At 39.0% G+C, this 14,086-nt stretch overlaps 1 protein-coding gene across 2 annotated transcripts in view; it reads right to left on the bottom strand.

Moving 5' to 3' along the window:
* Nucleotides 1-14,086, bottom strand: part of PHF8 (PHD finger protein 8) — a 113,106-nt gene that overhangs the window by 29,386 nt on the left and 69,634 nt on the right. For both annotated transcript variants that reach the window (XM_036270364.1, XM_036270365.1), the window contains exon 18: nucleotides 13,738-14,051. In XM_036270364.1, the coding sequence (XP_036126257.1) occupies nucleotides 13,738-14,051 (314 nt within the window). The remainder of the gene's footprint in view (nucleotides 1-13,737; nucleotides 14,052-14,086) is intronic.

Below are 14,086 nucleotides of genomic sequence, written 5' to 3'. Positions count from 1 at the left end.
GAGGATTCCCAAACTCATTTTACAAGGCCAGCATTATCCAAATTCCAAAACCAGATAAACACACTACAAAGAAAGAAAATTGTAGGCCAATAGCCTTATGAACATAGATGCTAAAACCCTCAACAAAATATTAGCAAACCAATCCAACAATACATCAAAAAGATCACATAATATGATCAAGTGGAGTTCGTTTCAGGGACGCAACATAGGTATAATATTTGCAAATCATACATCACAAACAAAATGAAGGATAAAACTACATGATCATATTAATGGATGCAGAAAAAGCATTTGACAAAATCTAGCACCCATTTATGATTAAAAATTCTCAGGTAACTGGGAAGAGGAAACATACCTCAATGTAATAAAGACCTTATATGACAAACCAACAGCCAACATCATACTCAATGGGCAAAAAGTAAAAGTGTTTCCCTTAAGATCAGGAACAAGACAAGGATGTCTACTTTCACCACTCTTTGAAGTCCTACCCACAGCAATCAGAAAAGAAGAAATAAAAGGCATCCAAATTGGAAAGGAAGAAGTAAAACTGTTATTTGCAGATGATATGATACTGTATGTTGAAAGCCCTACAGATTCCACCAAAAAACTACTAAAACTGATAAATGAATTCAGTACAGTAGCAAGATACAAAATAAATATCCAGAAATTAGTCCTGGCCGGTTTTGCTCAGTGGTTAGAGCATCAGCCAGCAGACCAGAGAGTCCCGGGTTCGATTCCCACTAAGGGCATGTACTTCAGTTGTGATCTGTCCTGGGCCTGGTTGGGATCGTGTGGGTGGCAACCAATCGATGTGTCTCTATGGCATCAATGTTTTTTTCTTTCTCTTCCTCCCGCCCCCCCCCCCCCCCACGCTCTAAAGATAAATGCAAAAATATCCTCGGGTGAGAATTAAAAAAAAAATCCAGAAATTAGTTGCATTTTTTTTTTAATCCTCCCCCAAGGACATTTTTGCATTTATCTTCAGATAGAGCAGGAGAGAGAGAAGGAGGAAGAGAGAGAGAAAAACACCAATGTAAGAGAGACACATTGAGTGGTCACCACCCACACGACCCCAACCAGGGCCGGGGAAAAACTGTGACCAAGGTACATGCCCTTAATGAGAACTGAACCCGGGACTCTCTGGTCCTCGAGCTGATGCTCTAACTGCTAAGCCAAACCGGCCAGGGCAATTAGTTGCATTTTAATACACCAATAATGAACTATCAGAAAGGGAAACTAAGAAAACAATCTCATTCACAATTGCTTCTAAAAGAATAAAATACCTAGGCACAAACTTAACCAAGGATGTAAAAGATCTGTACTTGTAAAATGATAAGGCACTGAAGAAAGAAATTGAAGAAGATACAAATAAGTGGAAGCACATACCCTGTTCCTGCATTGGAAGAATTAACATCATTAAAATGTTCATAATACCCAAAGCAATGTTTAAATTAAACACAATCCCTATTAAAATACCAATGGCACCCTGGCCAGCTTTGCTCAGTGGTTAGAGCATCAGCCCACAGACCAAAGAGTCGTGGGTTCGATTCCAGCCAAGAGCACATACCTCGCGGTTGCAGTTCATCCCCAGCTCTGGTCAGGGTCATGCAGGAAGCAACCGAGCGATGTGTTGCTTGCTCGCTGGTTCGCGGGCTCGCTCTCTCTCCCCCCTCCTCCCCTCCCCCTCCTTCCCTTCTACTCTATCTAAAGATAAATGGAAAAATATCTTCAGGTCAGGATTAAAAAAAATACCAATGGCATATTTCACAGAACAGGAACAAATATTCCAAAAATTTACACGAAACCACAAAAGACCCGGATTAACCACATCAATCTTGAGAAAGAAGAAAAAAGTTGGAGGAATCACACTTTCTGATATCAAACTACACTACAAAGCAGTCATAATGCTCAAAAACAGCAGTGGTACTGGCCTAAGAACAGACATATAGACCAATGAAAATAAACCAATGCCTTAATGGTCCACTAATATTAGACAAAGGAAGCAAAAACATACAATGGGGTAAAGACTGGTCTATTCAATAAATGGTGTTGGAAAAATGGGAGAGACATATGCAAAAAAATGAAACTAGACCACCTTCTTACATGGTACACAAGAATAAAGTCAGAATGGATTCAATGTTAGACTTAAAATTATAAAAATCCTAGAAGAAAACATAGGCAGTACCATCTCAGACATTCCTTATAGCAATATATAATCTCGAGGAAGGGAAATAAAAGATAAAAATAAACAAATGGGACATCAAACTAAAATGTTTTTGCACAGCAAAGAAAACCATCAATAAAATGAAGAGAACCCACTGAATGGGAGAACTTATTCACTAATGCTACATCTGATAAGGAGTTAAAATCCAAAATTTATAAATAACATACAAAAAAACCCACCAAAAAAACAAACAATCCAATTAAAAAATGGGCAAAGAACTGAACAGACCCTCTTCCAAAGAGCAGGTGCAGATGGCAATAGACATATGAAAAGATGCTTAAAGTCACTAATCATCAGATAAATGTAAATTAAAACCACAATGAGACAGCACCTCACACCCGTCAGAATGGCTAATGTCAATAAATTAACAAACAAGTATTATGGAGAAAAGGGATACCTCGTGTACTTTTGCTGGGAATGCTGACCGGTGCAGCCACTGTGGAAAGCAGTATAGAGTTACCTCAAAAACCTAAAAATTAACCCAGCTGGTGTGGCGCAGTGGTTGAGCATCAACCCATGCACCAAGAGGTCACAAGTTCAATTCCTGGTCAGGACACAGGCCCAGGTTGTGGGCCAAATCCCCAGTGGGGGGCATGCAGGAGGCAGCCAATCGATGTTCTCTCTCATCGATGTTTCTATCTCTCCCTCTCCCTTCCTCTCTCTCTAAAATCAATAAAGAAAAAAAATCTTAATTAAAAAAACATAACATAAATGTATCTTCTTATAATTTTAAAGTGTACATTATAATATTCTTAATTATATGCACATTTTTGTAGAACAGATCTGTAGGACTTTTTCATCTTTTTGTTCAATTTAAATTTTGTATTGGTTTCAGGTGTACAGCTTAGTGGTTAGGCAATCATATACTTTACATAGTGTTCCCCTAAATATTTCCAGTACCCCAACTAGCACCATACATAGTTGTTGTAATATTATTGTATCATCAATTGATTTTTAACAAGGGTGTCATGACCATTCAATGGGGAAAGGATAGTGCAGGGGTGGGGAATGTCCGGCCTGCAGGCCGTATAAGGCCCACGAAATCAATACCACCTAACATCACAGGTCTCACCAAATTTGCCTGACCAAATACAGCAGTCTAATTTTTAAGTTGATAATTTTGTACGGCCCACGAATGACGTTATAAACAGTGAAATGGCCATTGGCAGAAAAAAGGTTCCCCACCCTTGTACTGGTGTTATAAGAGAAATAGTAGAAAGTTCAATTAATTAAAAGGGAACACTAAAAACTATTCAAATAATCCAAATGAAGGCAGAAAATGAGAAAGAGGAACAAAAAGCAGAGGTAACAAAGAAAAAAATAATAAAATGGTACCTTCATCTGAACATATCAATTACATCAAATGTAAGTGATCTAACACACAAATTAAAAGACAAATATTATCAATAAGGATTGTTTCAAGCCACAAAGACTCAACTAAATGCTGTCTACAAGAAACTCACTTTAAATGTAATATAGGTATGTTAAAAATAAAAGGATAGAAAAAGATGTACTATACCACCACTAATTAAAGAAATCTGGATTGGCTATATTATCAAAGTAACTTCAGACCAAGGAAAATTACCAGGTATAAAAGTGATGTAACATAATGACAAGAGAGTGAACTCAACAAGAAGACATAATAATCTAAAATTGGATGCACCTAACAGAAAAGCCTCTATCTATATGAAGCAAAAACTTATGGAACTAAAAGGGGAAATCCTTAATTATATTTGGAGACTTCAACTCATATCTCTCAGTAATCAACAAAACAAGTAGATAGGAAATCAGCAAGGCTATAGAACAAACACATCAATCTTGACCTAAGTGAAATTTATAAAACAATCAACCTGACAACAGCAGAATACACATTATTCTCAAGTTCACAATGCATAATTATCAAGATAGACTAGCGCTGGCCGGTTTGGCTTAGCAGTTAGAGCATCGGCCTGCGGTCCAGACAGACCTGGGTTTGGTTCCCGCTAAGGGCGTGTACCTCGGTTGCAGTTCCTCCCGGCCCTGGTTGAGTCGTGCTGGTTGAGTCGTGCGGGAGACAGCCACTCAATGTGTCCCTTTCACTTCAATATTTCTTTCTCTCTCTCTCTCTCTCCCTCCCTCCCTCCCTCCCTCCCTCTCCCTCTCCATGGAAAAATGTCCTCGGGTGAGGATTAAAAAAAAAGATAGACTAAACCTTGAGTAATAAAACAAATCTTAATATATAATACATTTTAAATGAAACCAAAAGTTGGTCATTTGAAAAGATAAATTAAATTGATAAAATGCCAACAAGAATGACAATTTAAAAAAAGAGAAAAGAAGCTACAAATTACTATTATCAAGAATGAAAAGGAAGTCATCACTAAAGACCTCACAGACAACTTCCAGTCAAGATGGTAGCGTGGGTAAATGTGGTATCGCATCCTCCCACAACCACATCAAAGTTACAACTAAACTACAGAACAACCATCATTCAAAACCACCTGAAATCAAGCTGAATGGAAGTCCTACAACTACGGAATTAAAGCAGCAGCCACACCAAGATTGGTAAGAGGGGCCGAGGTGGACGGGCTGGTTCCAAACCCATGTGTGACAGATAAAAATGAGGAGGACACCTCGGCTGGGAAGGTCCTCCCTGAGGAGTGAGGGGTCCCTGTCCCACACCAGGTGCCCCGCTCAGGGTTCCAGTGCCAGGAAGAGAATCCCCATCACTTCTGCCTGTAAAACCAGCAGGAACTGAGGCCAAGGGAGGCTGAGGCTGCAGGAGCCCCCAAGCAACTCCTCTTAAAGGGCCCACACACAGACTTACTCAGACTCGCTCCCTCCAGGCTCCAGCGTGGGGGAGGCAGCTTGAAAGGCACCAGAGACATATGGAGAAGAACTGAGTTGTTTGGCATTGGAGTGAGGGCTGGAGAGGCAGCTTTCTCCTGGACAGATGTGCTATCAGAGGACTTTGTTCCTTTGGTGAGTCCTTCCCTGGGGCTGCAGATGGCCGCCATATCTGGGACTCCAGCAACCTGGTTCACACTGTTTGCTACCCCCTGGTGATTCCTTGAGGCCCCACCCCACCCCACTTTCAGGCCCACCCAAGCTGTTGCCAGTTGCTTTACCATAGATTAGCCTGTCTTGGATCCTGCTTCAAGTTCTCCTAAATTCTTTCAAACAAGCAGCATCTGGTCTCAGCAAGCCCCATACCTCTAGTTAAGTAATACATAGAAACAAACACAGGGAGGCAGCCAAAATGAGGAGACAAAGAAACACATCCCAAATGAAAGGACAGAACAAAACTCCAGGAAAAGAACTAAGCAAAATGGAGATAAGCAACCTAACAGATGCAGAGTTCAAAACACTGCTTATAAGGATGCTGAATGAACTTAGTGAGAACTTAAATGAACTTAATGAGGGCCTCAAGAGCATAAAAAAGGACCAGTCAGAAATGAAGGATGCACAGTCAGAAATGAAGGAGGCACTAACTGAAATAAAGAATAATTTACACAGATTCAATAGTAGAGTAGGTAAAGCCAAGAAGCAAACCCCCGATTTGGAATATAAGGAAGCAAAAAAACACCCAATCAGAACAGCAAAAAGAAAAAAGAATCCAAAATAACGAGGATAGTGTAAGGAGCCTCTGGGACAACTTCAAGCATACCAACATTCGCATCTTGGAGGTGCCAGGAGGAGAAGAGAGAGAGAATAAGAAATTGCAAACCTATTTGAAATAATAATGGCAGAAAACTTCCCTAACTTGGTGAAGGAAACAGACATACAAGTCCAGGAAGCACAGAGAGTCCCAAACAAGATGAACCCCAAGAGGCCCACACCAAGACACATCATCATCAAAATGCAAAAGGTTCAAGACAAAGAGAGAATCTTAAAAGCAGCAAGAGAAAAGCAGTTAGTTACCTACAAGGGAGTTCCCATAAGGCTGTCAGCTGATTTCTCAAAAGAAACTTTGCAGGCCAGAACGGAGTGACAAGAAATATACAGTGATGAAAAGCAAGAACCTACAACCAAGATTACTCTATCCTGCAAAGCTATCATTTAGAATCGATGGCCATATAGAGAGTGTCCCAGACAAGAAAAAGCTAAAGGAGTTCATCACCACCAAAACATTACTATAGGAAATGTAGAAGGGTCTTCTTGAAGAAAAATATAAAAAATATGAACAAACAAAATGGCAATGAATACATATCTATCAACAAACGAATCTACAAACAAAATGAACAAGGAGAACAGAAACATTCTCATAAATACAGAGAACATTTTGTTGGTTACCAGATGAGAGGGGGGTTGGAGGAAGGGGTGAAAAAGGTGTAGGGATTAAGAAGTACAAATTGGTTGTTAGACTGACAAACCTCAAAGGGAAAGGGGGTTGGGGATTGGGAAGAAATAAACCAAAGAATTTATATGTATATATGCATAACCAATGGACACAGACAACAGTGTGGGGATAGGTGGGGGGGGAGTGGGGAGAAGGGGGTTAATAGAGGAAAAACGAGGAACATCTGTAATACATTCAACAATAAAGATAAGTTAAAAAGAAAGAAAGAAAAAAAGACCTCACAGATATTAAAAGGATAATAGGGGAATACTACAAACAACTCTGCACCCATCAATTTTAAAATTTAGCTGAAATGGACCAATTTCTTGAATGACACAAACTATCAAAACTCACCAAAGATGAAATACTCACTAACTGAAATAAAGAATAATTTACACAGATTCAATAGTACTTATAACTATATCTACTAAAAAAAATAAACCCATAGTAAAACCTGAAAAAGAAATCTCTAAGTCCAGGTGGTTTCCCTAACAAATCCTACCAAATGTTTAAAAAATAAAAACACTACTTTTTATGCAACCTCTTCCAGAAAACAGAAGAGAAAGAAAGCTTCCTAACTCATTATATAAGGCCAGCATTGTGCTGATACCAAAATTAAAGAAAGTACAAGAGAAGAAAATCACCGACCAATATCCCTCATAAATATAGACACGAAAATCCTCAGTGAAGTACTACTAGTATGTCAAATCCAATATCATATAAAAAGAATAGTACACCATGTCTGGCTGCTGTGGCTCAGTGAATTGAGTGTCGTCCCATGCCCCAAGAATTTGATTCCAGGTCAGGGCACATGCCCAAGTTGTGGGCTTGATCCCCACTAGGGGACATGCAGGAGGCAGCCAATCTAGGTTTCTCTCTCTCTCTCCCTCTCCCTTCCTCTCTAAAAAAACAATAAAAACATTTAAAAGAAAATAGTAGTACAACCATGATCAAGTAATGTCTATCCTGTGATTTCAAGTCTGGTTTAATATTGAAAATCAATCAGTGTAACCTACCATATTAATATACTAAGATAAAACCACATTATCATACCCATTGATAAAACAAAAATTCAACATCCATTCATAAAAAATACTCAGCAAAATAAGAAGTAAACTCCCTTAACCTGATAACCTATTGCTAACATCATAATAGTGAAAAGACTAAATGGCTTCCCTCTTTGAGAAAAAGACAAGAGTGTTCACTTTCTTACCACATTGTGCTTGAAATGCTAGCTAGAACAAAAAGGCAAAAAGAAAAAAAGACATAATACAGATTGGAAAGAAAGGAATAAAAATGTCCCTACTTGGGCGGAAGCTGGGTGGAGGGAAACAAAGAGGGAGAAATGGGGGACATCTATAATAGTGTTAAAAACAAAAAAAACTGTCCCTACTTGCACATGACATGATCATCTATACAAAAGAAAAAATAATACACCAGAAAAACCAGAATAAGTGAATTTACCAAGTTTGCAAGATACGAGGAAAACACAGAAAACTCAATCACACACACACTAGCGATAAACAAGGTTTAAAAAAAGTTATTTACAATATCACCAAAGAACACAGAGCTTAGGAATAAATCTAACAAAACATGCAGGATCCGTAGGCTGAAAACTATAAAACACTGAGGAAATAAAAAAAAAAGACTAAATATAGAGGGACATACCAGGTACATAGATTAGAAGACTCAATATACCTAAGGTGACACGTCTCCTACAGTCATTGTAAAAAACAGTTTGGCAGTTCCTCAGGGTAAAGCAAACAATTACCATATGATGCAGCAATTCTATCCTACTTATAGTCCCAAGAGAAATGAAAAGCTATGTACACATAGAAAAATGCACACAAATGTGTTTAGTAGCATAATTCATAACAGTCGAAAGGTAGAAATAACCTAAATGCCCATCAGCAGATTAATGAATAATCAAATAGTGGCATATCCATACAATGGAATACTATTCAGCCATAAAAAAGAACAAAATACTGATTCATGCTACAACTTGGATGACCCTTGAAAACATTATGCTATAATTGCCAATGATATATCAGATAAGGGGTTAATTTCCAATACATATAGAGTGCTCATACAACTCCACAAAAGGAAGACAAAGAACCCAATTAGAAAATGGGCAGAAGAACTAAATAGACACCTCTCCAAACAGGACATACAAATGGCTAAGAAACATGAAGAAATGCTCATCATCACTAATCATCAGAGAGATGCAAATTAAAACAATGAGGTATCACCTCACACCTGTCAGAATGGCCGCCATCAACAAATCATCAAACAACAAGTGTTGGCGAGGGTGTGGAGAAAAGGGGACTCTAGTGCACTGCTGGTGGGAATGCAGACTGGTGCAGCCACTATGGAAAACAATATGGTGTTACCTCAAAAAATTAAAAATTGAACTTCCATTTGACCCAGTGATCCCACTGCTAGGAATATACCCTAAGAAGCCTGAAACAGCAATCAGAAAGAATATATGTACCCCCATGTTTATAGCAGCACTATTTACAATAGCTAAGATCTAGAAACAAGTGTCCAACAGTAGACGAATGGATAAAAAAGCAGTGGTACATATACACAATGGAGTACTACGCAGCTGTAAGAAAGATAGATCTCTTATCCTTTGAGACTACATGGAGGGACCTGGAAAGTATCATCCTAAGTGAAACAAGCCAAACAGAGAAAGACAAGTTTCATATGATCTCACTTATTTGTGGAATGTAATGAACATAACAGTCTGAGGAATAGGGTAGTCCCAGAGACGTGGAAGTGGGGTACAGACAGACAATCCCCAGAAGAGGGAGTGGTGGGGGAGAGATAAACCACAGAACTTATATGCATGTATGCATGAACAGTGGACATGGACAACAAACTGGGGAAAGGGCAGGGAGGGAGGGGGAGGGGGGAATCAGTGGGGGGAAAAGGAGAAACATCTGTAACAAAAATTAATTAATAAAAAAATAAAAATAAAATAAATTATGCTAAGTGAAAGCAGCCAGACACAAAAGGTCACATATTTTATGATTACTTTTATATGATATATCCGTAATAAGTAAATACATACAGTCAGAAAGCGGATTAGTGGTTTCCAGGGAATAAGGGGAAGGTGACATAGGGACAATTACTTAATGAATACAGAGTGTTTTCTGAGGTGATGAAAATGTCTTGGGCCCTAGCCACATAGCTCTGTTAGTTAGAGCATTATCCCATTATGCCAAGGTTGCAGGTTTTATCCCCAGTCAGGGCATATGCAAGAATCAAACAATGAATGCATAAATAAGTGGAACAACAACTTGATGTTTCTCTCTCTTTCTCTCTCCTACCCACCCATCCTTTCTCTTTCTAAAAATCAATCAGCCAAACAATAAATAAATAAAAAAGAAAATATCTTAGAAATGGAGAGAGGTAGTAATTGCACCACACTTTAAATGCACTAAATGCTACTGAATTGTACACTTTCAAATAGTCAATCAGCCTGGCCGGTGTGGCTCAGTGGATTGAGTGTTGTCCCATGGATTGAGTGGTCCTGGTTCAATTTCTGGTCAGGGCACAACCCGGGTTGAGGGCTCGATCCCCAGTAGGGGGAGTGCAAGAGGCAGCCAATTGATTTTCTCTCTCTCACGTGGATGTTTCCAACTCTCTCTTCCTCTCTAAAAAAATCAATAAAAACATATTTCAAAAAAATAAAATAGTCAATCAGTGGTGAATTTTCCCACAATTACAGATAAAGTCCTAGCAATATATGAAGACCTACAGATAAATGACAAAAATCATGCAATAGTGCCTCCCATCAGAGAAGAACAAATGGTGGCTCTGTTTTCTACAAAATTAAGCTCTGGTAGGAAAGGAGGATGGCTGAGAGAGCAAATGAAGAACTTGTGAAGACACTTCTCCCTGTGTTTAAAAAAAAAGATTGCTGAAGGCTAGGCCCTGGATCAGATTTTAATTTAACATAAGCAAATGCCCTCAAAAACCTACATCTGGAAGAATGGGTTTAAGGCTACAAAGGATCCACTGACTCTGATGCTGGGTACAAATTCCAATGGGCTCTAACTGAGCAAGGATTAGTATTAGCACTGTCATTATTTGGGTCAATATTTTGGCTTCAATGCCAAAGAGATTTTTTTTTCTTGTAAGCTCTATTATTTTTAATGTACAAATGTTCAGGATGGGATGTTGTACAGGAATGCACACATCCCATTACAGCAGAAAGGCCTCTGATGAAATACATCTCCATAAATTTATCTACAAATACCATGCAATCCTAATAAAAATCCTAATAGGATTTTTCATAAAATTCGACAAGCTGATTCTTAAATCCGTCTGGAATAAGAAAAGCTCAACAGTCTAGAAATTCTGGAAAAATAAGAACAAGTGGGTTGGCATCTCCTTATTAAACTGCCTTTCTGGTGTTGCTGGGCAAAGCAGGGACAGGGAGGGTGATGGGGAAGCAGAGGCTGACTGAGTTGTTCGTTCTAAGCCTGCAGCAGTTCTCAACCTGGGGGACCCTTTCACAGGGGTTACCTAAGACATAATAGTAGCAAAATTACAGTTATGAAGTAACAACAAAAATAATTTTATGGTTGGGGGTCACCACAATATGAAGAACTATATTAAAGGGTCACAGCATTAGGAAGGTTGAGAACCACTGTCTAAGGGGACTAGTTAGTCCAGGTCTGAAATGTCTTGACTGTAGGCCGATGTGACTATCTGCTGAAGGTAGGATTAGTAGTCAAGGAAACTGGCATGCCCCTAAGACCAATCACAGCTCAGAACAGAGATGATGGCCTTGATGAGCTTCTGTGGTCTCCTCAGGTCCTAAGCAAGTTATGAAGAAGGGATTTGCCTTAACAGACACAAGACCTATAGTAACTAACCTATGTGTTATTACCACAGAAATGGACAAAATTATTTTATGGAACATAATAATAATATCTAATACTTATGCAGCACTTACTATGTGCTAGACAATATTATAAGTGCTTTATATTAATTCACTTGAACCCCACAACAACCTATGAGGTAGGTAAAGAGAGGTTAACTAGCTTGCCCAAGGTCACATAGCTATTAAGGGACAGAACCTGAAATATAGAGTACAAAAACAAATTTAGATTTACATGGGAATTTAGTTTATGACAAAAGTGGAACTTCAAATCAGGGGCATAATGATGAACTAGTCAGTAAATGGTGTTGGGCAAATGACTACCCATATGGAAAAAAATAAATTACATTCTTACCTCCCACAACTCACAAAACTTGATTCCAGAAAAAAGAGCTAAAATTTTAACTTCGATACATGTTTTAGGTGAAATATCAGAAAATCTTCTTACATAAGCCATAAAACACAAAAAAAATGGTAAAGATGACTATGTAAAAACTGCAATCTTCTACATACTAAAATATACCATAAATTAAACATACTAAAAGATACCATAAATTAAAATGCAAGCAACAGACAAAAAGAAAATATTTTTCAACTTTTTCACAATATATTAAAAATACTCCAATAGCCCGGCTGGTGTGGATCAGTGGGCTGAGCATTATCCTATGCACCAGGAGGTTGCTGGTTCAATTCCCAATCAGGGCACATGCCCAGGGTGCGGGCTCGATCCCCAGTTGGGAACATGCAGGAGGCAGCCAATCAATGTTTCTCTCTCATCGATGTTTCCATTTCTCCCTCTCCCTTCCTCTCTCTGAAATCAATAAAAACATATTAAACAAAAACAAAAACACCCCAACAAATGTAGAGTAAAGAACTCCTACAAATCAATAAGAGAAACAAACATCCTAATTGAAAATGGGTAAAAGACTGAATAAATAATTCACAGAAAAAGAAAAGAAATAAAGAAGGGTCAATAAACAAAACAAAATGAGACACCATGTTTTGCCATCTGATTGGCAAAAATTAAAAAGGCTGATAACATCCACTGCTGGTAAGGCTGTGGGCTGTGGAGAAACAGGTTTTTCTCAAACACTGCTCACAACCTGGCCATTTTGAAGGGGATTTGAGCACTATTAACATTTATTTTGTACACATTCTTCAACCCCGCAGGTCTAGTCACCCTGAGAAATGTTAGCTGGCACATGGGCACTAAGGGTTATTTACAAGATTTTCATTGAAGCATTGTTAGTAACAGTAAAATATTAGAAACAACCTAAATGTTAATTAATAGGGAATGGCTTAACAAATGATGGTACAGCTATGCTATAAGACTATTTTGCAAGAGGTATATCTTTATATGTATTGATGAAGTATATCTCTAGGAACTGATGTTGAAAGATATCCAAGAAAGCTGTAGAACCACAGCACTACACCTCTCTTTGTTTATATCTATATGTGCATATAAATACAAGAAAATGAAAGGTATAAATCAAAGTGATAACAAAGGTTACCTGCCTCAAAGGGGGATAAGTATTAGTCAAAGGTAATTTCTACTTTATCTTGTTCTAATTTTGGTTAATATGATTAATTTTTTAAAAATAATACCAAAACAAAAGCCTATATTAAAGTCAGCTATACTAGCCCAGCCAGTGTGGCTCAGTGGTTGAATATGCACCAAGAGGTCACCTATTCAATTCCTGGTCAGGGCACATGCCCAGGTTGTGGGCCTCATCCCCAGTGAGGGAAATGCAGGAGGCGGCCAACTGATGCTCTCTCTCATCGATGTTTCTATCTCTCTCTCCCTTCCTCTCTCTCTAAAATCAATAGAGAAAAAAATTTTTTTAATTAAAAAAAAAATTGAGGTCAGCTATACTATAAAAAAAATACTTTATACACTGAAGTACTTAATACATCTTAGCTTAAAAAAAGGAGTCATCTCATAAATGTAAAAAACCCACTTTTGCCAGGGATGAACTGAATGACATAGAACACAAACAATACAGGTGATGGAAGTAAAATAGGCAAGAAGGAAAAGTAACCAGCAGTGAAGGTTGGACTAAAATTGAATGATAGCTAATTATAATAACAGCTACCAATTTTTGAGGGCCACCCATGAACAAGTCATCACGTTAGGTGCTCTGTACAAGCATCATCTCTAATTCTCACATCAACCTATGAGATATTCCCATTTTCTAGATTAAGAAAATACGACTCAGCTGTCCTGGATTGGGATTGGGATTGAGATTGAGACTGGGGTTGGGGGGTGCCCTTCTGGACTGCACCCAAGTGCTCAGGTGCCCTTACTATACTCTGCATCCTTGAAGCATGCTCCCAAGCTGTCCTGTTCATCCAGACTGGCGTTCTCCTCCTCCTCCTCGCTCTCAGTTCTCCAGTATGCTGGCCGCTTGATGGGCCGCTTCCCTGGGGTACGCTGGGAAGCAGGACTGCTAGACACTGTGCCCAGCCCACTGCTGGAGCTTGTACTGCTTCGATCCTGCCCCCCCGTCCACCAGGCCTGCAGGCTGGAGGTAGCTGGGGAGGATGATGAGGACTGCAGGTTGGCCATGCACAGCATGCCCTGGATGGCCTCCTGAGTGCTGGGAGAGGCAGGGGCCTCGCTGCAAGAAACAGAAGAGAAATGATTAGGTAGTTT

Source organism: Molossus molossus, unplaced genomic scaffold (genome assembly GCF_014108415.1).
Source record: "Molossus molossus isolate mMolMol1 unplaced genomic scaffold, mMolMol1.p scaffold_m16_p_2, whole genome shotgun sequence".
Taxonomy (NCBI): domain Eukaryota; kingdom Metazoa; phylum Chordata; class Mammalia; order Chiroptera; family Molossidae; genus Molossus; species Molossus molossus.
This window is presented reverse-complemented; position numbering and strand designations above follow the sequence as displayed.